Source organism: Chiloscyllium punctatum, chromosome 24 (genome assembly GCF_047496795.1).
Source record: "Chiloscyllium punctatum isolate Juve2018m chromosome 24, sChiPun1.3, whole genome shotgun sequence".
NCBI lineage: Eukaryota > Metazoa > Chordata > Chondrichthyes > Orectolobiformes > Hemiscylliidae > Chiloscyllium > Chiloscyllium punctatum.
In genome coordinates, this window is record NC_092762.1 from 74773958 (window position 1) to 74786763 (window position 12806).

At 35.1% G+C, this 12806-nt stretch overlaps 1 protein-coding gene across 6 annotated transcripts in view; it reads left to right on the plus strand.

The window, feature by feature from the left end:
* LOC140494702 (mesoderm induction early response protein 2-like) overlaps positions 1-12408 on the plus strand; it is an 87549-nt gene extending 75141 nt beyond the window's left edge. For all 6 annotated transcript variants that reach the window (XM_072594199.1, XM_072594201.1, XM_072594197.1 and 3 more), the window contains one exon: positions 1545-12408. In XM_072594199.1, coding sequence (XP_072450300.1) covers positions 1545-2014 — 470 coding nt within the window. In that variant the 3' untranslated portion in view covers positions 2015-12408. The remainder of the gene's footprint in view (positions 1-1544) is intronic.
* Positions 12409-12806: the final 398 nt, after the last annotated feature.

Below are 12806 nucleotides of genomic sequence, written 5' to 3' on the forward strand. Positions count from 1 at the left end.
AAGGAAAGTTCTTTCTAATTTAATTCTATGCGTATAGATCACAAGGTAAGCATAGGAGTAATTCGTGGCCTGTTGTATATACAAATTAAAAGTAGAAGTGGGCTACTTGGTCCCTCAAGCCCACTCTACCATTCAATAACATCATAGTTGATCTGCCTACTTCACGTTCCCACCTACATCCATTAACCTTCCACGCCATTGCTTATCAATAACCTATCCTCCTCTGCTTAAAAATATTCAAAGGTTCTGCATTTGTTAACTTCAGGAAGAGATTTCCAAAGGCACTCAACTCCCTTAGAAAGGATTACTCCTTATTACTGTCTTAAATTTGTTTTTAAATAGTGACCCATACAACTAGATTCTCCCACAAGAGGAAACATCTTGTCCACATCCATCGTGTTGAACCTGCTCCACCATTCATGGTTGATCTTGACCTTTGCCTTCACGTCCTCATCACTCTTCCTTAATTCCCTGAGAAACTAGCAGTCTGTTAATCTCAATCTTAAGTGTAATTAACACTGGAGGATTCAGAGTTTTCTGGAGAATCCAAAGTTTCACAACCCTTTTGAGTGAAACACTTTCCGCTCATCTCCATCCTAAATGATTGACCCCTTATGCTTAGACTCTGATGCTGTGTTCGCGATTTCCCAGCCTGCAGGACTAAGCTTGGTGCCCTGTCTAGCGTCTTCAGAAACGGACATGTTAATTCTTGCAAACTGCAGGAAATGCAGGATCACTTTACTCAGCCTCTTAGCCATCCTAGAGGCCAATCTGATCAACCTTTGCTGTAATGCTGCAATGCAAATATATCATCTTACATATGGAGATCCAAACTGCATACAAAGCCTTGTACAATTGGAGCAATGCTTCTTTATTTCTGAACGACAGTTCTCGTGCAGTGAAGGCCAACATGTCATTTGCCTTCCTAATTTGCTTGCTGTACCTGCATACTAACTTTATTTTTCTTGTATGAGCACAATACAGTTTGTTTGAACATCAACATTTAGAACCTTGACAGTTTTTAAAGAAATATTCTGCTTTTATATTCTTACACCAAAGTGAATAAGTTCACAATTTCCCACATTATATTCTATCTGCCATCTTATTGACTACCCATTTAACCTCTCTTATATCTCTTTGCCTCCTCTCTGTGTCCTGCTCACAACTTAGGTTTTCATCTGGCTTATCAACAAATTTAGATATGTGATTGTCACTTTGTCTATGTTCTTTATATAGATTATAAATACTGACTTTTGAAGCACTCCATTAATCCCATCCTGCAAATATCTAGAGTTTGCTCAATAAACTAAACTTCTATTCATGCTACTACATTATTCACAAATTCATGAGCCCTTATCTTGCTTATTAACCTTCTGTGTGGCACTTTATCAAATGCCTTTTGGAAATTCAGATATATTACAACTTGTGGTTTTCATTTGAGAATAAGTTCATCTGTGTTGATAATGAGATACTCATATGTCAAATTATTGAATTGATTTGTTTTTGGTACTTATTCCCTACTACCCCACCACATTTTGTTACAGAACAGCAAGATGTCGAAATTGCAGTTTGCACCATGAGTGGTAACAGCCAGATGTTTGAGTACTGCAATTCTCCAGTGAACCGATCTGAAACTAGTTGTTCGCTGGAGCCCATCTGTGACCAAGGAAGAGTTACACCCACTCACGACTGTGATACTGTTACCTTAAGTCAAGCAGAATCGGGGTTTTTCCAGCTGGAACTGGATCAAGTCATTTTGGATAGACCAGCATTGGAGATGTCCACAAAAAAATTGAAGATGGATTTCTCTCTGCCGAAAACATTCAACCCCGGACTGTCTGATAACCCTGACAGTGTGGATTTTGAAAACCACACTTCACACATTGCTCAGGCAAAAATGTCTGTTGCTGTGACGGATTTTGGAAGTATTGATGTTGGAGATGTGAACAGCTTGCTCAGTGCTCATACATTGCACCACCCTGCAACTATTCATTCGGAATCGTTATCTCAGTGAGAGCTAGGTGTCTCGCAGAATATTTTATTTATATTTTACTTTAAAAGTTACTGGAAATCTAATTTTTGACATGACATCAGTGATGTCTTATATTTATTTACAGTGTGTATTTGTTTCTTGAGAGGAAAGAACCATTTATTTTTGGGCCCAGATACATGAATAGGATCTGACCCTGTTTGGATGGTACATGGAGAGGAGATTTTCCTCACACTTTACAGAGCAACCTTTTTCACCTATTCAGTTTTGTATTGTCTTGTATGTGAAATTGGATTCATGATGATATCACCTGCAAGTTTCATTCATGACATTTATTCTAGTCATAGACATGATCATTTTTTTAATTGTGCGCAATGTTTAAAATCCAACTCCAGTCATTTCCTGCATCTCTAAGAAGCTAATCAGTGTTCTTTTTGGACAAGGGTGTGTGTGCATTTTGTGTGTGACTGATTTCTAATTGTATCTTTGATTAAACCAAACCATCTTAATGGTGAAGGAAGCTACTTTCATGGCTAAGAAAGAGAAACACGGAAAAGCTAAGTTTATATTGGGTTTGGGAAAAAATGAACTATTCAGTTTTAATGAAATCCCTTTTCATATCAGCTGTTTGTCCCTTTTTTGGATCCAGCAACTAGAGGTGAGCCAACCTTGAACTATTTTGAACTGATACAAAATAATGATCTGGGTGCCAGGTGAGAGCACATATTATCCAATCACTAGAACAAGGCTAGTACTAGGGATTGCTGAAACTGGGTCCCAGGGACTCCTTATACCAAAATGTGTAGCAGTGGCTGTGTTGAATTAATGCCACAAGATGATGGTTTGTGGTAAATATTTTGCTGTACATCTAGTGTTAATAAAAGGGTACTGCGTGGACCAGAAAGGATTTGTATTTCCATGAACTTAAGGATTGTAGAAATTTGGCATTTCTTTTATGTGAATGTTTTGCATCCAAGTGAAGACTCCACTCTTTCCCCACAGCACCCTCCCCTTCCAAATCCCCCAAATAAAAGTAGAATCTCTTTCAATAGTTGACATTCACCAGCTTCTTTCTAGAAAGCAAGTTAAAAACTAAGTATCCATGACATGGTCCAGTTGGGATTCGTTCACTGCTTTATCCATCCTGCTGCACCCCAGTTACCTGGTCATTAAATGCTTAGAATGGTTTCAGTTTTGGAAACATGTTTGGTTTGTCACAGATTCTAATCCTAAATATCTGTGGGACTAGAAAACCCGTAGTTAAAATCTACATTCATCACTGGGAAACATTGATTAACCCAATATGTTTTGTGATTGAAATTCTTTTCCATCAAATAAAGTTGAAAGAGATTTCTGCACTATCCTTTGTTAAGCACTGCCGTGTAGGGAAGCGATTTTCAATGTGCTACAGTTCAATTGCAACTTACATAGATAGTGATGCAACAACTTTGAGTTTTGGGCGGTTGCTGTACCTTTGCCTCTAGGATTTTTAATTATGTAACATTTAATAAAACAAAATTTTAATGATTTTGCACTGAAAAGATTCTGTGCACTCAAACATTGCTAGTTTTCACTCATACTATATCAGTGTTACTTTAAAAACAAGCCTGTATGTTCATTAATCAAGTTTGCCAACTCTTTTGGCAAGACTGCTGCAGACTATTGCACAAAGGATAATGCATTTAAAGCCATTTGAATTATATTTTAATTTAAATATTGCTGAAAATCTGAGTTGACATAAAATCACTTGGCCAGGCTAAAAATCACTTGGCACATCCAGCCAAGCTAAAGACTTGCCACCTTAAACTATTGCACACTTCGTTTTATTTATGATGATTCCACGGCCCCACTTAATGTTAAAATATCTAGCAGTATGTTGTTATTTGTTATTCATTATTTTTAAATAACCCTTAAGAGTAATCTTGTAATTCATTTTGCATACAACTCCGTAAGACCCAGTCAGATGTCAAAATAAGAATTTCTCTCAAGTTGCAGAACACTTGACGTTTGTGGTAGTTTTCTTACCAGAAAATGTTTTTCTAATTCAAATTAGTATTTTCTTTTAAATGTTCATACGTCCCTGAATGTTTAGAACTATTCATTATTCAGGCTAACTTAGTTTGAATGTCACGAGGCTTTATTCTTTTGTCACAGTCATAACCCTCAGATTGCCAGCATATAACAATAAATGCATGCAGTAGACCTTAAATCCTTGAATGAAAAAAAAGTAGGTAAGTTTCCTTTTTGTTTAATGATGCCAACCTTTGGCTGAGTAATAGCAATGTGTCCAGTCAGCACTCAGACTTTATTTTATATCTAAAGCTCATAACTGTACTGAAGCTTCATTATGATATTGAGGCAGTGTTGTGTTGTCAAAAGCACCATATTCCTTTCAAAACATTAAACTTTTCAGGCGAATGCAAAATGTCCCATTGAAATTATTCCAAAATCAGCATTTGAGTTTTCCCAATGTCCTGGCCAGTATTTGTCACTAAATAAATTATCAGTCAACTATTACTCTTTGGAAATAACAATGCTATGATTTATTGGGGGAAAATATGAAAATTCCATTGTCTGACCTACTAGTGATAGGTTCTGCTCAGTTCATCTCCCTTCCTGAGTAAAGATAAAGAGTGTGTTTGGAGTTGCATTAAACACCAAAGTTCACTGCCATTAAGTTGTGATTCACTTTAAATTGTAATTAAATATTTAAGTAGTTCAAGTTGTACAGTCTCGTTTGCAATATTATGTACAATTTTGTTACTCCCCCATCCAAAACAAGAGCCATTTTAATTCTTAAAATTTAGATTTTGCAATGAAGTAAAAATTGTATATTTGTGCTGCTAGTTAACAGCAGGCTCTTTTGTTTTAATTTTTATTTGAATCAACTATTAATTGAAATTCTCGTCTAACACTGAGGAGGCACAGATCTGCATGAAACCCTCTATCATGTCTATGGCAGAGTACTTGACAGATCTTCTGCATTTTTATCATTATTTTTCTTATTGTGTTCCAGGGAGCACAATGTAATTCCAGGACAATTGTTCCCACACAAACTATGCATTCTGCCATTAAAGGCAAACATTTATAGCTCCGAGCACAATAAAAGTCGATCTGATGAGACAAAATTAGAGAGAATGAATTTGTTATGTAAGAGAAATTCATATTGTGAACTCTGTGTGAACAAGTATTAAAAGTCTTTTTAACAAGTATTCTGAATTTCCCTTGTGAGTCCCACTATGTTTATTGGGAAGCGATCCATTAATTTCTAGGAGTATAAATTTAACTAAACCAAAGTTCTGCTGTTAGAGAAGTACATCAATAAAATCCTCTTGCAGGAATGAAAAAAAGAGATTGACCATAATGACAACAAGTTTTGTAGGAAAATTCTTTAAATGTTAAGTTGTGCTGCAGTTTAATATGTCTGTTATGGTCACTTCTGTGGGCAATGTAATCATAGATGCCTGTATAAAATACAAAGAGTATAGAATTGGAATGTTCTCAGGGTCATTCTTTTTTGGTGTATTGGGCAAGTTTTCTGTAATTGTTAGAAATGTCCATATTCTAACAACCACTTATTTCAAATGGTAGTCTAATGAATTCAAACTTGCGTTGTTACTACATAGATGAGTTGTGACATCTGTGAAAATATGGTGTGGGAATAAGGCTGAGGCAAACCAAAAATTCTGAACAATGTTGATATATAAACATGCATAATGTTCACCAATGTCCAAACTTACCACTCACTGGCATATTACAACTTTAAAAGTGCCCCAGGGCCAGTAGGGGGCAGCTTGTGTTTCGTGTTTGTTATGGAGTCTCTGTCCTATTGAGCAGCATTTGCTGTTGGAATGAAACTTGATATTTTCTGAATGGCCTGATTCCTTTGTGACTTTTTATTTCTCTCCTGTGCCAGCATCTGAATAATGTTCTTACATGTATAAACTTGAGCTTCTTAAAGGATGGATGTGATCTATCACTGACATTTATGGAAAAAAAAGAGGCTTGGTTTATGGTGTACTGTCTTTGTACTTTATCACTTGCAAAGTACGCCTGTTGTCTCTTTGGAATGCAATTCTTCTTTTTAGCCAGATTCTGCCGGATCTCTACTCCGCTGGGTTTGAGTATTCAGCAGCAAATCACAGGGAGATGCAGTGTTGAAATGTGCAATGTCATTTTCAGGTCATTAATTACATAGAAAATCAGACTATTATTGTTGATCTTGTTGCAATTGTTTGTAAGTTTGGGAATGTAATGTTTCTAGCTGCCAAAGTATTGGAATTTTCTTTCCCATCCAAGAAGAGCCACTGGGCACACAAACCATTCTTCTGATTAATACTGCTGACTGGGAAAAATCATTAATAAATAGGCCCCTCTTGCACACTTTTCTAATTCACATAATATTTAAAACTGACTGATCTGACTTTGTTGCTTACTCTCCGTGTTCATTATTTTCAGAGCTGCTTTAAAATTGATGGAATTGAAAGTTTGGTGCAGCTCTAAGGAAAATGATTGTATTAAAGACTTTTCTGAATCAAGTCTGTACTGATTGTTCCTGTTGATAGGTTTTATGTATCTTACCATTTAACCTTTGCATTATTTACTCATGCACTCTATGTACACATTTTTTTTGATTTTTTTTCCCACTGTTGCATTGCTGTTTCCTCTTATTTTCTATTTGTGCCATGGACTCTCCATCTGCATCTCTTTAACCCTGTCATATGGTTACGATGAAAATGTCTGGTCCCCAAAGATTTTACGTTCTTTTAAAATAAATCTTGTAGCAAGATAACCAAATGGCAAATATTATTTTTGTCCAACTTAATTTATTTTTTTGGAGGTTGTGGAGTGAGAGACAAATAATTAAGAGCCAGGAGTGAATGCGTTTGCATCTTAATTGCATTGGACCTATCAGTAAAGCATTTTCATTTATTGTGGCGCTGTAATCAAAATCACATCATGAAGTCCATAAATATTAACAAATCTCATTAACCTTTGAAGAGACAATGGTCAACTCCACAAGGCCAGCTGAGATGTTGAACCATTTAGTTCAGAACTATTCGGGGGAGAAAAATTAGCCAGAGTTGTAAAATATAAAAAGGTTAATACTATTGAATTAGAGCAGCTTAATAGTCTGCAATCTTTGCCAAGTTTGTATTTCTGAAACTGACAGTGGGTATTTACAGTTTCCACAAACTTCAAATAGTCTATGTAAAAAGAAAAATCAACACATTTTTAATAAAGCTGTAGGTGTTCATGCAATGGTTAGAAGCAGCAATAAGTCACAGCCCATGGTGTATTATATTGAGAGAAAATGGAAACTTTATTCTTGTTCTGTGTAGTATAGCCTGAACTAATAACAGATGTATTTTTGTGAGAATATTCTACAGGGAGGTAGACTTCCAATGCAATATAATCATTTAATATTGTGACATTGAAACAATTTCTAATGGCAGAATAACTGGGTATTTGGTTTGTTGCTGCATCATATCTGTCTTGTTCTATTATACAGCAACTGATCCTCCTTGTCATTGATAGACTGACTTATAAGATTAGAAATTAACATTGTATTTGTGCATTTTCAGTATTTTAATCCGTGCAAGCCATTAATTATTTGTGAATGACATTTAATCCCTTCACTGGTCTGATGAATATTAATAAACATAACACCAGCCTAAGTATATCTTGTTCAAACCAAAATTAATTTTAAGCCTGTGAAAAGATCAGTGTTTTCTAAATTTCAGTCTGTGCATTTGTATCAGTCAGACTTCAATGGATTCACTAGAAATTGTGCATCAATTTCATAGCCAAAAGCAAGGATTTTCATACTGTTACAATGGGCATTATGAACAGCAACCTATTAGCTTAGTTGATCTTACCCTCAGGTGTTGAATCCCAGTGGCTGATGATCCAACTCCCCATACCTATTTTGGTTAGGATCTCAGAGGAGAATCAGCCAGGGAGGGAACTAGGAATTTGGAGTCAGGTGTACAGTTCAGGGTGTTAGAAGGGGATTCGTTTCAGAAAAATAAGGTTTTGGCTGATATTTTCCTTTTCAAAGCATCTTGGGCTGTTCTTGTACTGTAGCCAGGAACACATCGAGAAGTCATGTATGTTGCAAAGCATGTGGTGCATTGTAAAATTGTGCATTTACTCTATATTTGTACTAATTGAAACAAAAGTACTGTTTTATGGAAGAAACTAATAAGTGTGTGTTTTAAAAGAGGAAAAAAGAACTGTCCTGCTGCTACTACTGTATCATCCTCTGTTATTTTATCTTGATGTGCAATCCCTTTGCTATCTCTCCTTAATACTTCATTATTGGTTGTCAGGAAAAATACTGCCTTCACAAGATGAGCACAAACTGAACCCAAAATTTACTCAATCTTGTGATTTTTGTTTTGGTTTTATAAAGAAAAGCTGAATTCATAAGTTCTGACAATTTTTCAATTGTACTTTTTGGTTTATATATACATGTATAGCAATTTTCAATGTTTTTAAATTTCAGATGTTGGAATCAGTCTTTGGTATTTGGTCCAACTCAGTATGAAAAGACCAAGGCTTGAAAAGGAGTTTTTGGGGAGGCCTACATTTGAGATAATCTGTAACAAAACCTACTCTGTTCATGTGCTACTTACCATATCCTCCGTGTGATTTAGTTTTCCTTTTGTACCACCCTCCGTATGCATATAAGACAAAGCGCATATATCATTCAAAAGCTAAGATTGTTGTCCAGTTTAAAAATTGATCTGCATCTCCCGATAACATACCAAATTGATCCAATGAGTAACCAAACAGATTAGGAGGATGCTATGTACTCATCTGATAACAAGTAGGGAAGCAATTAAAGCGAAGTGCCCCTGGGTTAGGTTGCCAAAATCAGTAAGGGTTTCTGCTTCTGATTTCTATGTGATCCTTATTACAAGTGCAGAGGTTGAGTAAGGAAATGGGACTAAACCTCACGTGACCAATACCTTGCTTATCTAAGTTTACACATTGTGACTTGGGTGAAGTATTCAGTAGGCAGTTGGCAACTATGAAATTACCTACCAATTATTCAAGACTTCTCTCTAGAGATGGAGGAAATACGGTACAGCAGATTGCTAATTTTGGATTTTTTAAAAGTAAAATGTGCATTTTTCAGAGACGTTTAAACTATGTGTATATTTTTAAAACAACATTCATTGCTTATTGTTACTAGTTATGTTCTTGAAAAGAATCAAATTTTATAAATACGTGGAAGTTTTCTTTTGGATATTTTAAAGAACAAAATTTGTACATTAAGGAGGACTAGTGATGTATGCATTCCTTACCGATAACTTATGCTCCGGGTAAAATGTGACTGGCTTAAATGTGTTTGATCTACAATGACTATATTTTTACGTTTAAAGTTGAAACAACACAACTGCCATTTGTGCAGATTTGTCTTGACTAATCTAAATATGCCTTTTTATATATTAGCTGGACTGGAGAAAGTGTAAATGGATTAGACACTGCTTTCATGCATGTTACATGTATGTGGCTTCACTATGAGATAGTATAAGGACCCAGTATTTGGACAGCTAGTTGCACATTCATAAGTTGCAACATTCCTTGTATGTGACTGCCCTCTATTACTCTCGGACTGTGGCTTTGCCTACAGCTCAGCACTAAAAGTCTGAAATGTATAAGAAATTCCTGTTGTAAAGAAGAAAAATAGTGGTAAAATATTTTTGATGTTACTTTGTAAATATAAGTTATAAGGCTCATGCTGTAATGTTAAAACTCCTGTAGTTTATATGTTGTAGATTTCCCGGACTGCCTAGGTTGCCAGAAAGAAGCACTCTGCTGCAATCTGGGAAGCAACCACTAGATGGTGAAATATATTTATTTTTGTGGTCATTTAGCTGGTGAAGTCTACACTACACTTTATAAGGTTGTAATGGATAACAACATTCTGTGCCTGTAAAAGTTTCTATTCAGGACATTTAAAGAACTATCAAGGACATTCATCCTTTGCAGATCTGCCCAGGCTGATTTCCAGAAATGAGTTTTATATTGCACAGTATTTTATACTTCCACTAAGAGTACTTTGTTCATCAGCCGTCATCAAACCAAGAGAAAAGTCTCTCTGTTACATACGTATTTTATCACTATCCATTTTACTCACATTTCTCTGATTTGTGTAAATAGGTGGAGTAACATACATTCCTCATTATCAAGTTTCAGTTCTCTCAAGTTTGACATTTTCAGTACTACTTATTGAGCAATTTGCTGCATTATATAATTTATGATTACATTTGAACCATGTCCTTTAAAAAGACTTTTCTTAAATTTTATTAGATTTTATTCCAAATTGAGCTATAAGTGAGCCCATTTGTTCAGAGTGTTTCTCTTTAAATAATGCACATTTCACTGTGATGTAACTATAATTTTATTGTAGTGTTTAATACATTGTGAACTATTTTGAAAATAAGATGATTACAATGTAGTTAATGTTTTGCACAGTTATCAGTTGACCCAACATATTTAGATTACTGTGTTACATATTAATGCCCTTTTGAAACCTTCAAAATAGTTAGAAATGTTGAGAATTCTGTTTAAATGCAGAAATATATGTCATTGTAAATTGTTAATTCCAGCCTGCACAGGTCTGTAATAATGTGCCTACAATGTTGCGCTCAGAGTCCAAGAAATGAAAGCCCAGTACAGTGATGAAAGCAGGCACTTTACAAGTATCTTATATCTTCATTATTGCCTTATAGTGAATTTTATCTTATGATTTTGACACTTGAGTGCTGTCCATTGTTGTGAAAGATTCTCAGTCCATTGCCAATGTGAATGGAGTTCTATGAAAATGCAAATCGTGTCATTATACTGTCTATAACTAGAAATATTTGAAATTTATTAACTTATTGGAAATAATTGCAGTGTTGGTTGTGTGAGACCATTTTGTTTTTCAAATGTAGCTACTTTTAAAACAGTGGTACCTTTGCAAAGATTAGAGTAGGAACTTTGCTTTCATAGAGGACATAGCTGATCTAAATATCAAATTGTGTGCATGAATTGGGGGGAAGAAAGAGAACACTGTCATTTGAAAGAAGCTAACATAGCCAGGTTTCATCAGTTCATGAATATGTCAAGCTCACCTGTTTGTTCATTGCAAATAACACATGTTGTTTTTTGAATGAGCAGCACAGATGATGGAGGAATGTGTGTGTGGCTTCTTGAACATGGATAGATCAAAGAAAAATCTGAAAAAGATTTGTCTAATATCAGAAATGATTTTGAATAAAAGTGGTAAATATGAAGATAATGCAAGAAATGTTTCATCAATGAGTATTTGTGTACATTTGGAATGGAGAGATTGCAAGCTGTGAAATCTTTACTCACATGAAATAATGCATTTTTGAAATTGTCATTAGTGGCATTTGTTTTCAGTAATTACTGAACTTAATCACTGCTACCCTTCAAATGAAAATCGCGGGTACGAGAATGAAAGTCATCTTTGTATGCCATCTAATAGCTGATTGTAAGTGGCAGAAGTCTGGATGAAAGTAGTTAGGAGGGAAGTTAAAGAGAATTGTTCTTGTACGAACTTAACAGAGTGCAAAACAACTGGTACTTCAGTTGTGAGAAAATATTTCAGAAACTCGGTGGCACCTATGGTGGTCATTTGTTTCAGAAGTAAAACTTCTCAGTTGAGTTATGGTGATTCTCCTTTTTCAAAGATTTCTGTACTTTTTTTAACCTGTTTATTTTAATCTGTCAATTGTCAAAGTAACACAAAGTTGAATGAAAACCTGTTGGAGGTAAAAGTTATGCTGAAAAACAACTGAGATGTTGCTGTAAACTTAGACTTCTGAAAAAGTGCATTACGTGAAATACTTCTCCTTCCCACTGAAGTTTCCAAAAGCTGCTTCAAATTCGAGAATTTACTATACATATTCATACAAAGTAATAAATGCGTTGTAACATTTTAATGTTTCAACACGGCCAGCCACAGCAATTTCTTCTATTTCTTTTGCCCAAGTTTTTTCTATCTGGCTATTTTGTGCATGTACTGTAATTGCATCCTTGACTTTCACATGTAGGTTGCAGAAGGCTAACTACACAGTAACTGAATACAGTACACTGAACACAGTACATCCTGTGTGTGAAATTGATGTGGGTCACAACCTGTTGATGCGAAATAACAGCACATGATCAGTCTGATTTGATACTTAACTCAGTACCTCAGTAATCTTGGTTCATTATCCAGTTTCTCTACAGTTTTCCTTTATAGGAAGGAGTATTTATATCTAAAATTTCTTAATGTACTTTTGAAATTGTTCTTGATTCAGTTGAAATAATTGCAAGTAATGTAGACTTCCCTCTCAAACCGTGACCAGTTTAGTATTGTTTGTCTGCTGTGAAAAGCCTATGTTTGTCATTTTGTACTATACAATAAAATCTTGATAAATAAAATAACTTTGCTAGCTTGTTTGACCTGGTGATATATCGCTTTGCATAGATTTACCTCCTTTCCATTCCTTATCTCTCTTTTTTGAAACAAAAAGTATAAGCCATTGAAAAGAACTTGGAGAAGAAAAACGTAGTTAACTATCAGCACTACAGCAATATATAATATATAATTGAAGCAATGAACTCCCAAGAACATCTGTTTTTGTTAAACTGTTATTATCTGTTACGTGTTTTAGTTTTGAAAACCTGTAGCACAATCTTGCAATACTAAAATCTCTACCTTTTGACCTCCCATTTTAGTTGCTTTCTGTCTTACCTGATCAATATCCTGCTTTCAAGTTACTTCTTACCTCCCAGTTGATGTACCTTTTTA